At 42.4% G+C, this 12821-nt stretch overlaps 1 protein-coding gene across 2 annotated transcripts in view; it reads left to right on the top strand.

The window, feature by feature from the left end:
- The window catches only part of MDGA2 (MAM domain containing glycosylphosphatidylinositol anchor 2), a 360002-nt gene that overhangs the window by 331064 nt on the left and 16117 nt on the right, over positions 1-12821 (top strand). For both annotated transcript variants that reach the window (XM_086749693.1, XM_086749692.1), the window contains exons 11-12: positions 784-961; positions 8885-8905. In XM_086749693.1, coding sequence (XP_086605819.1) covers positions 784-961; positions 8885-8905 — 199 coding nt within the window. The remainder of the gene's footprint in view (positions 1-783; positions 962-8884; positions 8906-12821) is intronic.

Here is a 12821-nt window from a genome sequence, read left to right as displayed (position 1 = left end):
ATAGCATTTGAGAGCTAGTGAATTCAGCCTCAGTAAGCTGATTAAATGAGCTGAAATAAATGAACACTGGCCCAGGCTGCCCAGAGAGGCAGTGGATGCCCCATCCCTGGAAACATTCCAGGCCAGGTTGGCCGGGGCTCTGAGCAACCTGATCTGGTTGGAGATGTCCCTGCTCCTGGCAGGGGGGTTGGACTGGATGGGCTCTGAAGGTCCCTTCCAGCCCAAACCATTCTGTGATTCTATGAAATAAATAGCTTTTTTTTTTTTTTTTAAGGAAGAAACAAGTTATTTAAAATTTTGACCAATGGGTTTGAAACACAGGGGCAGGACTCAAAGAAATTCAAGCTCCTAAAGATGGAAGAGTTTGGTAACATTTTGAAAAATGCATCTGCTTGGGTACTTACACGCATCACACCCCGGGCACTTCATCCCTTGCTGTAGTCTCTGTCTGGTGAGGGTCAGAAATCCTCCTGAACTGGATGAACACTACACTTTTCCTGCCTGCAGCAAACTTCCCAAACATTGGGCTGCCCGAGGTTCAGCGTGGGACCTGCGTGGGCAGAGGAGGACAGGCAGATGGCAGGGGTAACATGGGTTTGCAATCTGTTGTCTCATCTGTTACGGAAATGCTCAGTAGTGGGTTCACGTTCTTGCTGTATCTCTATTCCTCCTGGGATGTCTGAAGTTTTAAGGAAGTGCCCACGACTGCGCAGGTTCATTTCTAAGGTAAAGACAACGTCTGTCCCAAAAGCTCTGACACTTGCATCCTTCTTTTGATTTTAGGCTGGACAACAGCGTTGGTGGGAACAGGAAATCACCGTGAATGGGAATATTCAGAAGGGAGAATTAATTACCTACAACCTAACCGAGCTGATCAAGCCGGAGGCGTACGAAGTCCGTTTAACACCCATCACCAGATTTGGGGAAGGGGACTCAACTATTCGGGTCATCAAGTATAGTGGTAAGATCTTAATATATGTGGAAATGCGTTGTGGTACATTCTGCACAATTCTCCTGTGCTGTGTGAACGGATTGCCACTCCTGCAAATAATGCTGCTAGGGACGAGTGCGGGCTTCCAGGAAGGAGGGTTCTGGGTAGAAACTGGCTCTGAGCAACCTGATCTGGTTGGAGATGTCCCTGCTCCTTGCAGATGGGACTGGATGGCCTTCAACGATCCCTTCCAACCCAAGCCATTCTGTGCCTCTATGAAACAATAGTCTCTACCTCTGGGAAGTTTCAGAGTTTGTGGTTTTTTTTGTTTGTTTGTTTTTTGTTTTTAAAAAAAAAATCTCTGAACAGCCAAAATGCAAAATCATGTTGAAGTGTCTCTGAAATAAAGGAAAAAAAATAGAACAAATTAATGTTAGCTTCATTAAATAGCTCATTTCAAGAGTTTGTTCTTACTTTGAACACTTTGAAAGGCAATGAATTTGAAGAAAAATCTATCAAATGAGTAGTATTCTGAAGGTGTGAAATCAGTGTTTTGATATCATCAAAATACTTCTTGCCTCCCAAATGAGCAGTTTTTGAGATTTTTTTTTTATTTAAAAGTGAATGATTTAAAAAAAAAAAAAACCAAACCCAAACCGTTTCTAGTCCTATGCAAGTGGAAAAGGGCATTTATACTTTCTCCTATAAAAGGTCATGCCATGACAAGGATTTGTCCACTTTAATCTAACAAGAAAAATACAATATTCTTGCATCCTTCCATTCGGTCTCCCAGCATTACCAGGAACTGATTCCTAGAGCTCTGAAAAATCCCTCAAAATACCTTTCTTAGGGAAATTATTTAATGAGTAACTGAATCACTTTTTGGTTTTTCTTCTGTAAAAATTACAATGAATGGGCAAGAAAGAAGGTAGCTCTAGTAAAGATATCATTGTGCAGTTTGCAAAGGGAACCTGATGTGCAGAGCAGAAAAAAGAAGCGTGTGTGAGGGGGAGATATTTCTAAACACGGAATCGTGAAAGTTTGAGTTTATCATTTGAGGAGACACTTTTTAGTACGGCTTGTTGTGATAGAACAAAGGGTAAAGGCTTTAAACTGCAAGAGGGTAGGTTTAGATTAGACATAAGGAAGAAATTTTTTACTCTGAGGGTGGTGGAGCACTGGCCCAGGTTGCCCAGAGAGGTGGTGGATGCCCCATCCCTGGAAACATTCCAGGCCAGGTTGGCCGGGGCTCTGAGCAACCTGATCCGGTTGGAGATGTCCCTGCTCCTTGCAGGGCGGTTGGACTTGGATGGCCTTGAAAAGTCCCTTCCCACCCAAACCATTCTGTGATTCTGTCATGAGGAACCTTGCTAATCCCACAGGACAAAAGCCAGGTGACACACAAGTCAAGTTGCAGCTAGCCATTTAGGTCAAATTGCCCCAGGAGCTGGATCCAACAGTAATTAGTGCTGTACAGATACACAAGAGAGCCCAAAGCAGGAAATCACATGCAGCAGAAAGCCCAAAAGCAATCTACAGACCAAGAATTGCTTTCAAAAAGCATTATCAAATAATTAAATTAGTGAACATGTCTGAAAAAAATCAAATATCTTGTGCATCGTACATGCAATTCTTTATGATCAATTATTAGCTCAGCACTACTGAATCTCATCATTAATTATTTTTATCACTGTATCAATTTCAAGGAAAAAATTACATTAAGAAATGTTAAACATCAATTCTAAGGAACATAGTCACACATTTCACTAAATGCTACATCTGTTAACGATGGTGATTAATGACTCTTGGGTTTCCCCTGTTACAGGAAAGTGTTTGCTAAGTCTACGTTTCCCAAAGCTCATGAGAACAAAATCTCAATTAAAAGAAGGATTCATTTATTAAATCTATTAACGTACAAATGAGGAGAAGATGGTCAATCTGCTGCAGTTCCTGTTGGACTTTGGCTTCTCGTTGGGCCTCTTTCCCAAGCAAACACTTATTTTCTGACACTAGCACTGGGAGTCTGGTCTCTTTGAGGCTCCCCGCGTGCACAAGGGAAGACCCACAGTCCTCCCAAAGGTGATGAGAAGCAGAAGCCTTATTCAGACATTTGGAATTTCTTTGCAGCAATCCCAGTCTCTCCATGCTGGCTATGCTAGGGAGACTTCTGTCTTCACAGACAGCCCACACTAGGCAGCCACTGCTCTCTTCTGTGGAGCAGGAAATTTCTTGCATGACTTAAATACTGACTAGTGCTCCAATGCCTCCATGTGGAGAAAAAAGATCACCGTTTAGGTCACTACAGCTCTTTTTTGGTGGTGGTTGTACTCTGGCAAGTCTCAGGAGGTTGGCTGAGGTCTCGGCTGTGGCTCAAAACCATGTTGAGCTTGAGGTTTTGATGAAACATTATGTGATTTACATTTCTAGCCCCTGGCTGGCAGGAAGAACATTCCCAGGCAGCAGAAAAGGCATATTTTGTCTACTGAAATTTTTTCTGCTAGAATCTGCCATTAGCACAGATGGGAACAAGGTTCCAAGCCGTTGCCTTGTGCCCCAGATGGAGAGACGCTTTCGGAGCAATCCGCAGTGCTATTACTCTGGTGCCGACGAATTCCCAGCTTCAGAACTCCTGAGCCAGATGCTAATCAATAAGATAAACCTAAAGTGACTTCTCTTTGAAGAGGGATCCCAAAACCGCTGAGGCTTTGTATGCTTAAAATGTGCATTTTGATCTCAGCGTTCATCCAGGGACTATGGTGTCAGCAAGCTATTACAAGGCTAATTTTGAGAATGTTATAGCTTCAGCTGTAAAATAATGATATCACATACATTATTCTAGTGCAAGTCCGATATGTATAATCTGAAATGCTGCAGTCTTAGAAAAGCAGTTAACGGGCTGGCGGGATGCACAGCAGCCGGCCTGTGTCGATATAAGAAGTAATTATCAACAATATCCATAAAATAAAATACATCATGTAAATGTTTCTTAAATGGAGAACTAAGAAAATTTTTTACGTTTTTCTCCCATTACATTTTTTTTTAATTGTGAGACCTCAGGCAAGGAGGAAAACATTTGGATTTTCATATTTTCAGTGGGATTTTGTGTGTTTTGATCAGTACTCCAGAAGAACACTGGCCTCTGGCAGTGTCAGCCCTTTTTTCTCAACTCATCTCTTTAGGAATGCTCTTTTTGGAGGACCAGGACCCAGGACCGTGTCCTTTCAGGCCTTGACTATCTCTGAGGATGGAGACTACACAGTTTCTCTGGGCAACCTGCTTGGTGCTTGATCACCCGCAGAGTAAAAATACTGATGTATTTGTATTGCTGGTGAGGATTCCCATTGCAAACATTTTTTGCCTTATTTTTTTTTAACTTTAAGCAGGCTAATAGGATTTCACTCCATCTTAAAGAAATGGAGGCAGTGTGAAAAGCAGATTGGACATGTTGTAGTTAGAGTTGCTAAAAATGATAGCAGTGTCTTTTCCCTGTAAGAAATATATTAAATTTTGCAGTTGAGTTTCATTTTTGTGCAAATAGAGGACAGATGGGCGATGCACCACCTGGGTTTTACGTTGACAGCTTAAGCTTCTCTTTTGTAGTAGGACAATCTTGAGGAGGCACCATGCAGAACTGGTTTCTCTGGGATAGTTATAAACATGTAAGGATGAACATGACATTTCCAGTGTGTTGGTTACGTTTGCTACCTTACCAGGGAGAAGGTTTCTCCAGATTTCTTCCAGGGGATGAATTACCCTCTGGACATGCCCATATCTCTCCATGACTTTAGAGACACTCCAGTGGCGCTCTTAGATGAGATGTCTAACTTTTAGATTGTTAAAGTTAAGCTGTCTTAATCTTACCTGTGAAGTCATTTTTATTGGGTTGCGCTCCTGTGTACGTGGTGCAGAGCACAGCCTGTTTTCAATGAAAACCCCCAACTGGAGAGTAACGTGGGAATTGCTAATGTATAAAGATAACAGCCTGCTAGAAGACATCTGAATGTCCAAAATAAGGACTGTTAAAGCAGGAAAACCTTAGAAATTAGCTATTGACAGTATACCCAGCTATCCCAAGTTGGAGCTGTAAACACAAAATAAACTCTGCGATATCCAGTCCTGTGAATCAAAAACTTACCCATCGTGGAAGCATTTCATAGGGAAATCCCTTGCCTGCTATGAATTGTTCTCTCCTCTGCACGCCGAAAGAATGGGAGAAAAGAGCAATCATCGCAGTAGGAGCGACACTGATAATTAGAGCCAAACATCACTTGACAGATCCTTTGGTAGATACATATGTTACGCTGCTAGCGAACACAGTCTGCCGAGTAAATACAAACAGGGTGATTTAGGTAGCACTGATGAGTGTTTTGTAGGCTAATACAACACAGAAACATCTTGTAGTAACAGTTTGAATATCATCTCCATCACTTTACATAAATCTGTGTCAACCTATTTGATACGAACTGGCTGTAAAGTCCTCCAACTACTCCAATTAGAACTTCAGCACTCGTCGCTTTATATATGTGCTTATATTTAAGTATTTTGAAAGTTAACCAATGATTAAAGAAGCCAGTTTAGCTCTCTTCTATGGAAAAATCCAGCGACCCAACGTTGCTACTCTTGGCATGAAGGATCAGCGGCAGATGGACGATGGTGGCCAGTCGCTTTGTAGTCCAGCTTGCGGATTTTCAGATGAGATGTAGACACTCCCCAGATTCTGTACGGAAGAAGAGTATATAATTGTGGTTATTATTATTATTGCTATCATTGTTGTTATTATTATTATATTCCTGGGCCCCAGAAAAAAAAATAATATTGGCCCCAAGAGGGCATAAATGGTAGGATTTATGCAGGGGGGTTGGACTAGATGACCTTTCAAGGTCCCTTCCACCCCTAACCATGCTATGATTCGTAAGTTTGCACAAACATACATTTCTGGTATTACATAGTGTTGGAAATTTTTTTAGGATAATTGCTATTATGGGAGGAAGAAAGCCTTGCCCTTGTAGACTACCAAGATTTACAGTGAATATTTCTTCTCCTGTGCAAACCAAGTGCTTAGAGGTATGGACTTCTGATCTTGATTAAAGCCTTTGGGTGCTAGTTGTAATTATTGCAAATAACTAATTTCTAGCGGTAAAAAAAAGCAGCAGCTGAACATCTAGCATGCTTCCACTTACCTCTGCCTTTCTGGTTTTCGTAGTTAAGAAAGCTTGGTTTGCAGCTATTTTTTTTGAAGGAGGGACATAATGTTGCGGTCCCTGAAGGCCACCTCACTTGTAAGCTGAGGAAGTGTCTGTATTGGGAAGGATCTGTGGGAAACTCTACTGCCTTTGCATAAATGCAGTTGCACCTAGTAGAAGGGCAGGCATTAAGAAAAACCCTTCAGCCCACCTTTTTCTGCTGTGATCCACACAAATACAGACCATCGAAAAGTAGAATCATCCAACAAACAGAAATTCCAGCAGGTTTTATCCTCTGCTTGCTGGAGGAAAGGCAGGAAGATTAAGGGATCATCCATCTTGGCTCTAACCAAGCTCCAGCATTTCATGACACTTTCTTCTCCTCCCGAGATTCTCCGCCAGCAAAACCTTCCTCCCAGCACGAGCCAGAGTCAGCCGAGCAGAGCAGCAATAACCCTCTGAGGTGCACAGATTTTCCAGGTGGTTCAAAGTCAACCTTGGGAATTTACTCCTTCAGTCATCCATTAATTTCCCTTTATGGCTCATTTAACTTGCTACCTGTGTGTCGTGCATGCAGCAACCTTCCCTTTCCACCGGGGAAGCTGGAGCCATTACACATTGTCTTAGAGCAGCGTGCTGAATTACCTAAAATGACACAATTTCTGGGGTTTGGGTTGATGGTTTTGGTTTTTTTTTGATTGTGGTGGGTTTTTTTTTCCTAGTTTATGATGTTGGATAAGTTCAACCTAACTGCTTTAATTTGTTTTTCTCCTTTTGTCAATCAGTATGAACTGAAAGCTAGGTTGGCAAGAAGCCTTTTTTGCTCTGCTGTGAACAACTTGAATAGCATGACTCAAGGTTACACGCTGATAATAGTTTCCATAAAAGCCCGTGCGTTTAGTTACAAATCAAGCATTGGTAAATGTAGTTCCCAGCAATTTCAGCTAATTCCAAGTTAAATCACTCAAGGATTTCACAAAATGAATGATTCTTGGAGAATGAAAGGTAATTTGTTGGTAAAAGCTATGAGGTTATCTAATATAATGTAATGACTACGTTTCTGAAGAAGATTGCACTGGGGAGAATCACTGTTCATTTGTTTCAGCGAAGGCAAGATAAAATGGCAGAGTTACTAATTTTGAGCTGGCCTGAAAACTTCAGATTGAATCTGGAGCTACACAGAATCCGTGACTGGGGTCACAAACCGAGAGTTCACGTCTGTAAACATCACATGGGAAGGGCAGCACGAAAGCGTTGAGCAGCACTCCTGCTGAAGTCTGGTGTTACCAGATGTACCTGTTATTTGGAGATAAAATTTTATTCCAGATTTTCTGCTAACAACATGCAAGTTCAACTGAGCTTAGCATCCTTCTGTTTCTCACATGCATATGGGCTTATAGCAGAAGGGCCCTGTTTCATAAGTCACCCATCCTCAAATTTAGCCTTCTGCAAACAGAACTGCAGACTAATTTCTCATTCAAACCCGGTTTCCAGTTTTTAGTACTGTACAGGTTACTCTGGACCGAAACCTGGGTAGCCGTTCCCGTGGTTAAGATATCTGTAGGCACTGCTGAGGTTTGACTTTCATTCTGTTTCATCCTATTAAGGTATTAAGCAGATGAATGTCAATATTAAAGAATTATGGATGTAGAGGCTTTTGTAATTTTGCCAAGGGTCTGTGAAATAAGAGTGCCAGTTTTACCAGTTTCCCCAAAGATTCCCAGTAGTCCTGTTGTGTCATGCTGGGCGTTGCACAGACCCATGAAAGAGCAGACAGAAATAATTTTTTTCAGCAAGGCTGTCTCAATGCTTCTCTTCAGCGTCAGCGAAATAATTTTTTACGTCTCCCAAGGTGAGGGGTCAGCACGGGCTGCTGCTGCCATGGGATGCGGAGTGGGCAGAGGTGGGGTGCTGAGAGGAGGATGCTGCACTGCTGCTCCTCTGTCTCTGAGAGCACAGACCCCCAGGTCTAAGGACCCACACGTACTGGTGGGTCCCTGTCCTGGTCACGGAACGTGGCTCCCCCAGCAGGCATGGGGTGTGGTGGCACTGCTGGAAGCTTTTTTCACCTTCTGTTGTCGTTGTCTTAGATTTTTTTAAAATATATCCTTCCTAGAAGAGGGGTTATGTGCCAGGAGATTGTTTTTTCTTAGTTGTGTCTCTCTGTCTAATGAGATCAAATGTCTTCTCACAAACTTTCTGTGCTTATGCAAGTGCTGTCTGTTTCTTAAGACTCATATCTTCACAGACATCTTAAATTGAAGAACAGTACTAGTCACCAAGTTGAAGGGTAATTCGTTATGTTAAGTGTTCTCGAACAATGCTAAAATGAAATTGTAAGTGATGAGCAAGGTCCCATGCAGAACCTCTGCTTTTGATGAATCCATCCCTTCTGTACTTTTCATTGGATTCCTGTACAAAGGCATCACCCTGGAGTTTTGTTGCGCAGCTGTCCCGGTCCTTACAATATCTGTGCCAATAATTCTTGGTTACAGCGCCTTGTTCCCTGAGCTGCAGGTACCGGTGATGGTGCATACACATCGTGGATAGGAGAGGCTATTGTTTCTCACTGAAATCATTGCCTTTGGGTTGCCAGGGAGCCACTGAGTTTGCTAAAAAAAGAAGTTACCAGTTTTGCTGGCTGTCTCAATGTAGGACCCATGTTCAAGGTCCTGGGGGGGAGGGAACAATGGGAAATCTAGGATAATCTGAATATTGATGAATTATACTTTCTCCTTTGTGCTAATTTCATTTTTGTTCTGTCTTCCAGCTCCAGTAAATCCACACCTACGTAAGTATTTATCTTTTTAGGTTTTATTTTTATGAAGAACTATCCTTGCACCCATTGTCCCTTAGGGTGGTTAAAAAGTAAATTAGAAGTATTTCACTTTCGATTGCAGCCCATGGGCTGCGGGACTCACCTCAGTTTTGTGTGCAAGCTGGGCTGGTGGCTGAAGGTGCCATTCCTTCTGTTCTATCAAGGCGCTAGAGCAAGAGTAGATGGAGAAAGGAAAAATCACAGCTCCAGCTCATCTGTATTTCCCACTGCCCAACCGCTTCATCCAACGGAAATTACTAATGTTCTAGAACAAACCGCCGTTTGTGGGCGGTGCAGCTCAGCGTGTATGGGTGATGCTGTGGGAGTAGCTAAATACCTGAGAGTTCAAGTACTGTGTAGGAGCTATATCTGCGCCTCACCAGGTGTGGTAAAAATCTTGAAGGAAAAGTCAGTTTATGAAATTTTCCAAATTCATTTATCCTTGCATAGCAACTAGATTTGCAGTTCTTGAGTTATTTTGATACTTCCAAGGGTAGTCAGAAGCTCATCTGCAGCTTTAAAACCAGAAGAAGAATGTTTTTCCATGCTGTGCATACAGGAATCATGGACCTCATTTGCACAGAGAAATGTGGAGCCCAAAACAGGGTGACTAGAGTGTGAAAGGGTTTAGACAAATTCACGGGAGATGGCTCCACAGGTATGACAGAAAATGCAGAATCTGACTACATATTCACTAACGTGCTGGTGCTCGGGCACAGGAGTGTTGCCGGGGAGAAGAGACCTCTCTTACAGTTTGTTCTTAAGCTTTTCCGTGGGCACCACATCCCTACAAATGTAGCAGAGAGGAGTCTGGGCTAGAGCTTTAGTATGTCCCAGTAAAGCCACCCTATTCTTAACCATCCCCATAATAGTTGACTTCATTATTTTCTTCTACACCACAGCAAATGAGATACTCCTCAGCAGGGCCTGCTGTGATAGGACGAGGTGTAAAGGTTTTAAAATAGAGGGAGGTAGATTTAGATTAGTTAGTAGGAAAAAAAATTGTTACGCTGAGGGTTGTGGAGCACTGGCCCAGGTTGCCCAGAGAGGTGGTGGATGTCCCATCCCTGAAACGTTCAAGGCCAGGCTGGATGGGGCTCTGAGCAACCTGATCCGGTTGGAGATGTCCCTGCTCCTTGCAGGGGGGTTGGGCTGGATGGACTTTGAAGGTCCCTTCCAACCCTAACCATTCTATGATTCTATGATCCGGTTGGAGATGTCCTTGCTCCTTGCAGGGGGGTTGGACTGGGTGGGCTTTAAAGGTCCCTTCCCACCCAAACCATTCTGTGATTCTATGATTTTTCTGCAGAAATGTACTCTGCCGTTACTCTTGCCTTTAACACCATATGCAAAAAATCAAGGGAGTGGGGTTCTCTCTGCCGTTCTTACTGCTGTGGTGCACCCGGAATCGGGCAGAAGAGCAGCCCTGGGCTGCGCAAGCAGCATCTCTCTCCATTTCTCATGCACAACGGCTAAGCCTTCCTGTAAATTTTAATGTTATTTGTGAAAGATCTTGTGCAATGCATTAATAATTAATCAGGGCTTAATTCAAAGCTCACAGGAGCTGATGGAACCCCTCCCATTGACTTAAATGAACAGTAGATGAGGCCTCGCTAATTAATGTAATAAATATATACTCTGTGATGGTAAGAAAAATGCATTGCAATCCCAAGTGCTTCACACTGTAATCCTCTGATTTTAAGATCTGAACCCATCTCGTTTTCAAAAAGTCTCTATAGCTCAGGTAAAAGCCGTGGCTTTAGTAGGCACGTGGTCGAGGGCAGGTGGCATCTGAACTGCTGATACAAGAGGGTCTGCATCAGCTGGAGGGAGGGAGGACATCTCCGGCACCCTGGCCATCCTTACGTCCATCTGCTTTCTGGGTCTCTCTGTACTGGTGGTGATGGGAAAGTTTGTGTACCGGAACTGTAGGGTACCCAGTGTAACTCCTTTCAGATGACCAGAGAGATAGTAAAATTTTAATTTGCTTTTTTTTCCTCAAAGAATTTTTGAGTTAAATCCTTTGACAGGAGAGACATCTTGGTCTGCAAATGGGCTTGAACCAGTAAGCTGCAGAAAAGAGATTCTGTCTAACATAACAAATTCAATTTCTGGGTTTTTTTCTAAACCTGTTGGGCTGAATTTTGATTTTATTTACACCATTGTGAATGAAGAGTAAGAGCTGTATTCAACTGGGACAAGTTACCTGTGTTGGAAGCTGAAGTCACATTCTTCCTGCTTCAATTCTGGAATAATCGCATTGCATAAGTCCTTCCTTTATGAAATTTCTACGACACATGAGCAAGTAGCATTAGATGAGGTGGAGCCTCAGATCTGCATTTTATTTTGTACCGTATAATAGAAAACATTTAATGTAAAACATAAGGATTTCATATCAGTTAATGCAACTAGGTGTTACACCTGAATAATGGAAGAGGTTAGATGTTAGAGAGTCATATTCAATTTGAATTTTATGGAAATAGATGACAAAATTCATACTACAAGGAAGAGTTCTTCACCTTGCAAATAATTTTGTATTTTGCCCTAATTGGCAAACTTTTATTTACCTTTCTTCATCTGACCTGAATAAATATATATATATTTTTTTTTTTTAACTTGAAGAAAAATATTTTGTTCTGCTGATGTGGAATTTCTACACGAAGCTCTGAGGGCATGGTGCAACATACAAATGCAGCTCTTAAGGTTCTGGAGGGGCAGTGTCAGAAACTGCTGAGTGGCTGAAAATGCTTTCTGTTAAATCACTTTGCTCCAGGACTGGATCTGATACTCAGAACCTTTCTCCTTTAGTTACTGTTTTGCTTTTTAATTTTATCACGCTGTGTAGAAGCAGCACCATTTTTGCTATGGGAAGGGCTTCCATAATTGGAGGTGGAAGTGAAACGCACAGAATGTAGGGTAAACCAAGCAGATTTGGAGCTCAAGGCACGTAAAAGGTGTTCTTGGAGATGAGAGGCACAGCTGGCCTTTTGTTTGAGTCCTTGTGTCTTTCAAGAGCTTTGTCAGCATCTTTGCGTTATTTTCCTGGTTTTCAGGATAAGGATGGAGGTGTTTGCGTCTATTCACATGCTTCTCTATTGAAGGATTTTGGGTGTCATCCACGCACGTGTATTCCTTGTGGCCTCATTCTTTGATTTGCTCGTCCTTCAGGAAGAACCACACACAATCAGACATCTGCTTGTGTTCCTCCTCTGCAACGCTCGTGATGGTGCTCCTCCATTGAGTGATTTTCTGTATTGTCACCTCTTCAGCATTCAAAATTCAGGATTCAGAAGGCCTTGCTTCCAGACCCAAACCGAGGTTCAAGGTCCTGATATTGGCTCCCCATTGGGCCAATGGTTATCAGTCATGTTTACCGGTTAAGGAACTGTGATTTAGGAAATTAATTCTCTTGAAGATCTAATAAAATTGATGAATTTATTGAGAAATCAAGTCAATCTACTTGAGCTGCTAATAGCCAAGGAAGTTTTTATGGACTACATTTTTGTGAAAACCTGGTTTTATAGAGTGATTTTTTTTTATGCTGACATTTGTGGAGGGGGTTTCTGTTGCCCTTTGGATGGGCAGAAAGAGAATGAGGAAGACTTGAAAAGCACTCCTAATGCACCTTGTGGTGTGGAATGAATTTTTCCAGCCTGCTTGTTCAGGCTGCAGCATTATCTGATTTTAAATAAGTTTCAGACCAGCATCCTTGCTTAGCGGTACATATCCAAGCTAAGCTCCGGGTCCCTCTGTCTTCACTGATTTACAGTGAGCCTCCAGTGGCTTAAGTGGATTTGTAGTTCACCGAAACCCCAAGCTTGCAAACATTTATATACCTTCTCAATTTAACACAGATGAATAATCCCATGGCGCCTGGGGTTAGAGTTCC

Source organism: Chlamydotis macqueenii, chromosome 5 (genome assembly GCF_036417535.1).
Source record: "Chlamydotis macqueenii isolate bChlMac1 chromosome 5, bChlMac1.mat, whole genome shotgun sequence".
Classification (NCBI taxonomy): domain Eukaryota; kingdom Metazoa; phylum Chordata; class Aves; order Otidiformes; family Otididae; genus Chlamydotis; species Chlamydotis macqueenii.
Note: the sequence above shows the minus strand (reverse complement) of the source record. Positions and strands in the feature narration are given on the sequence as shown.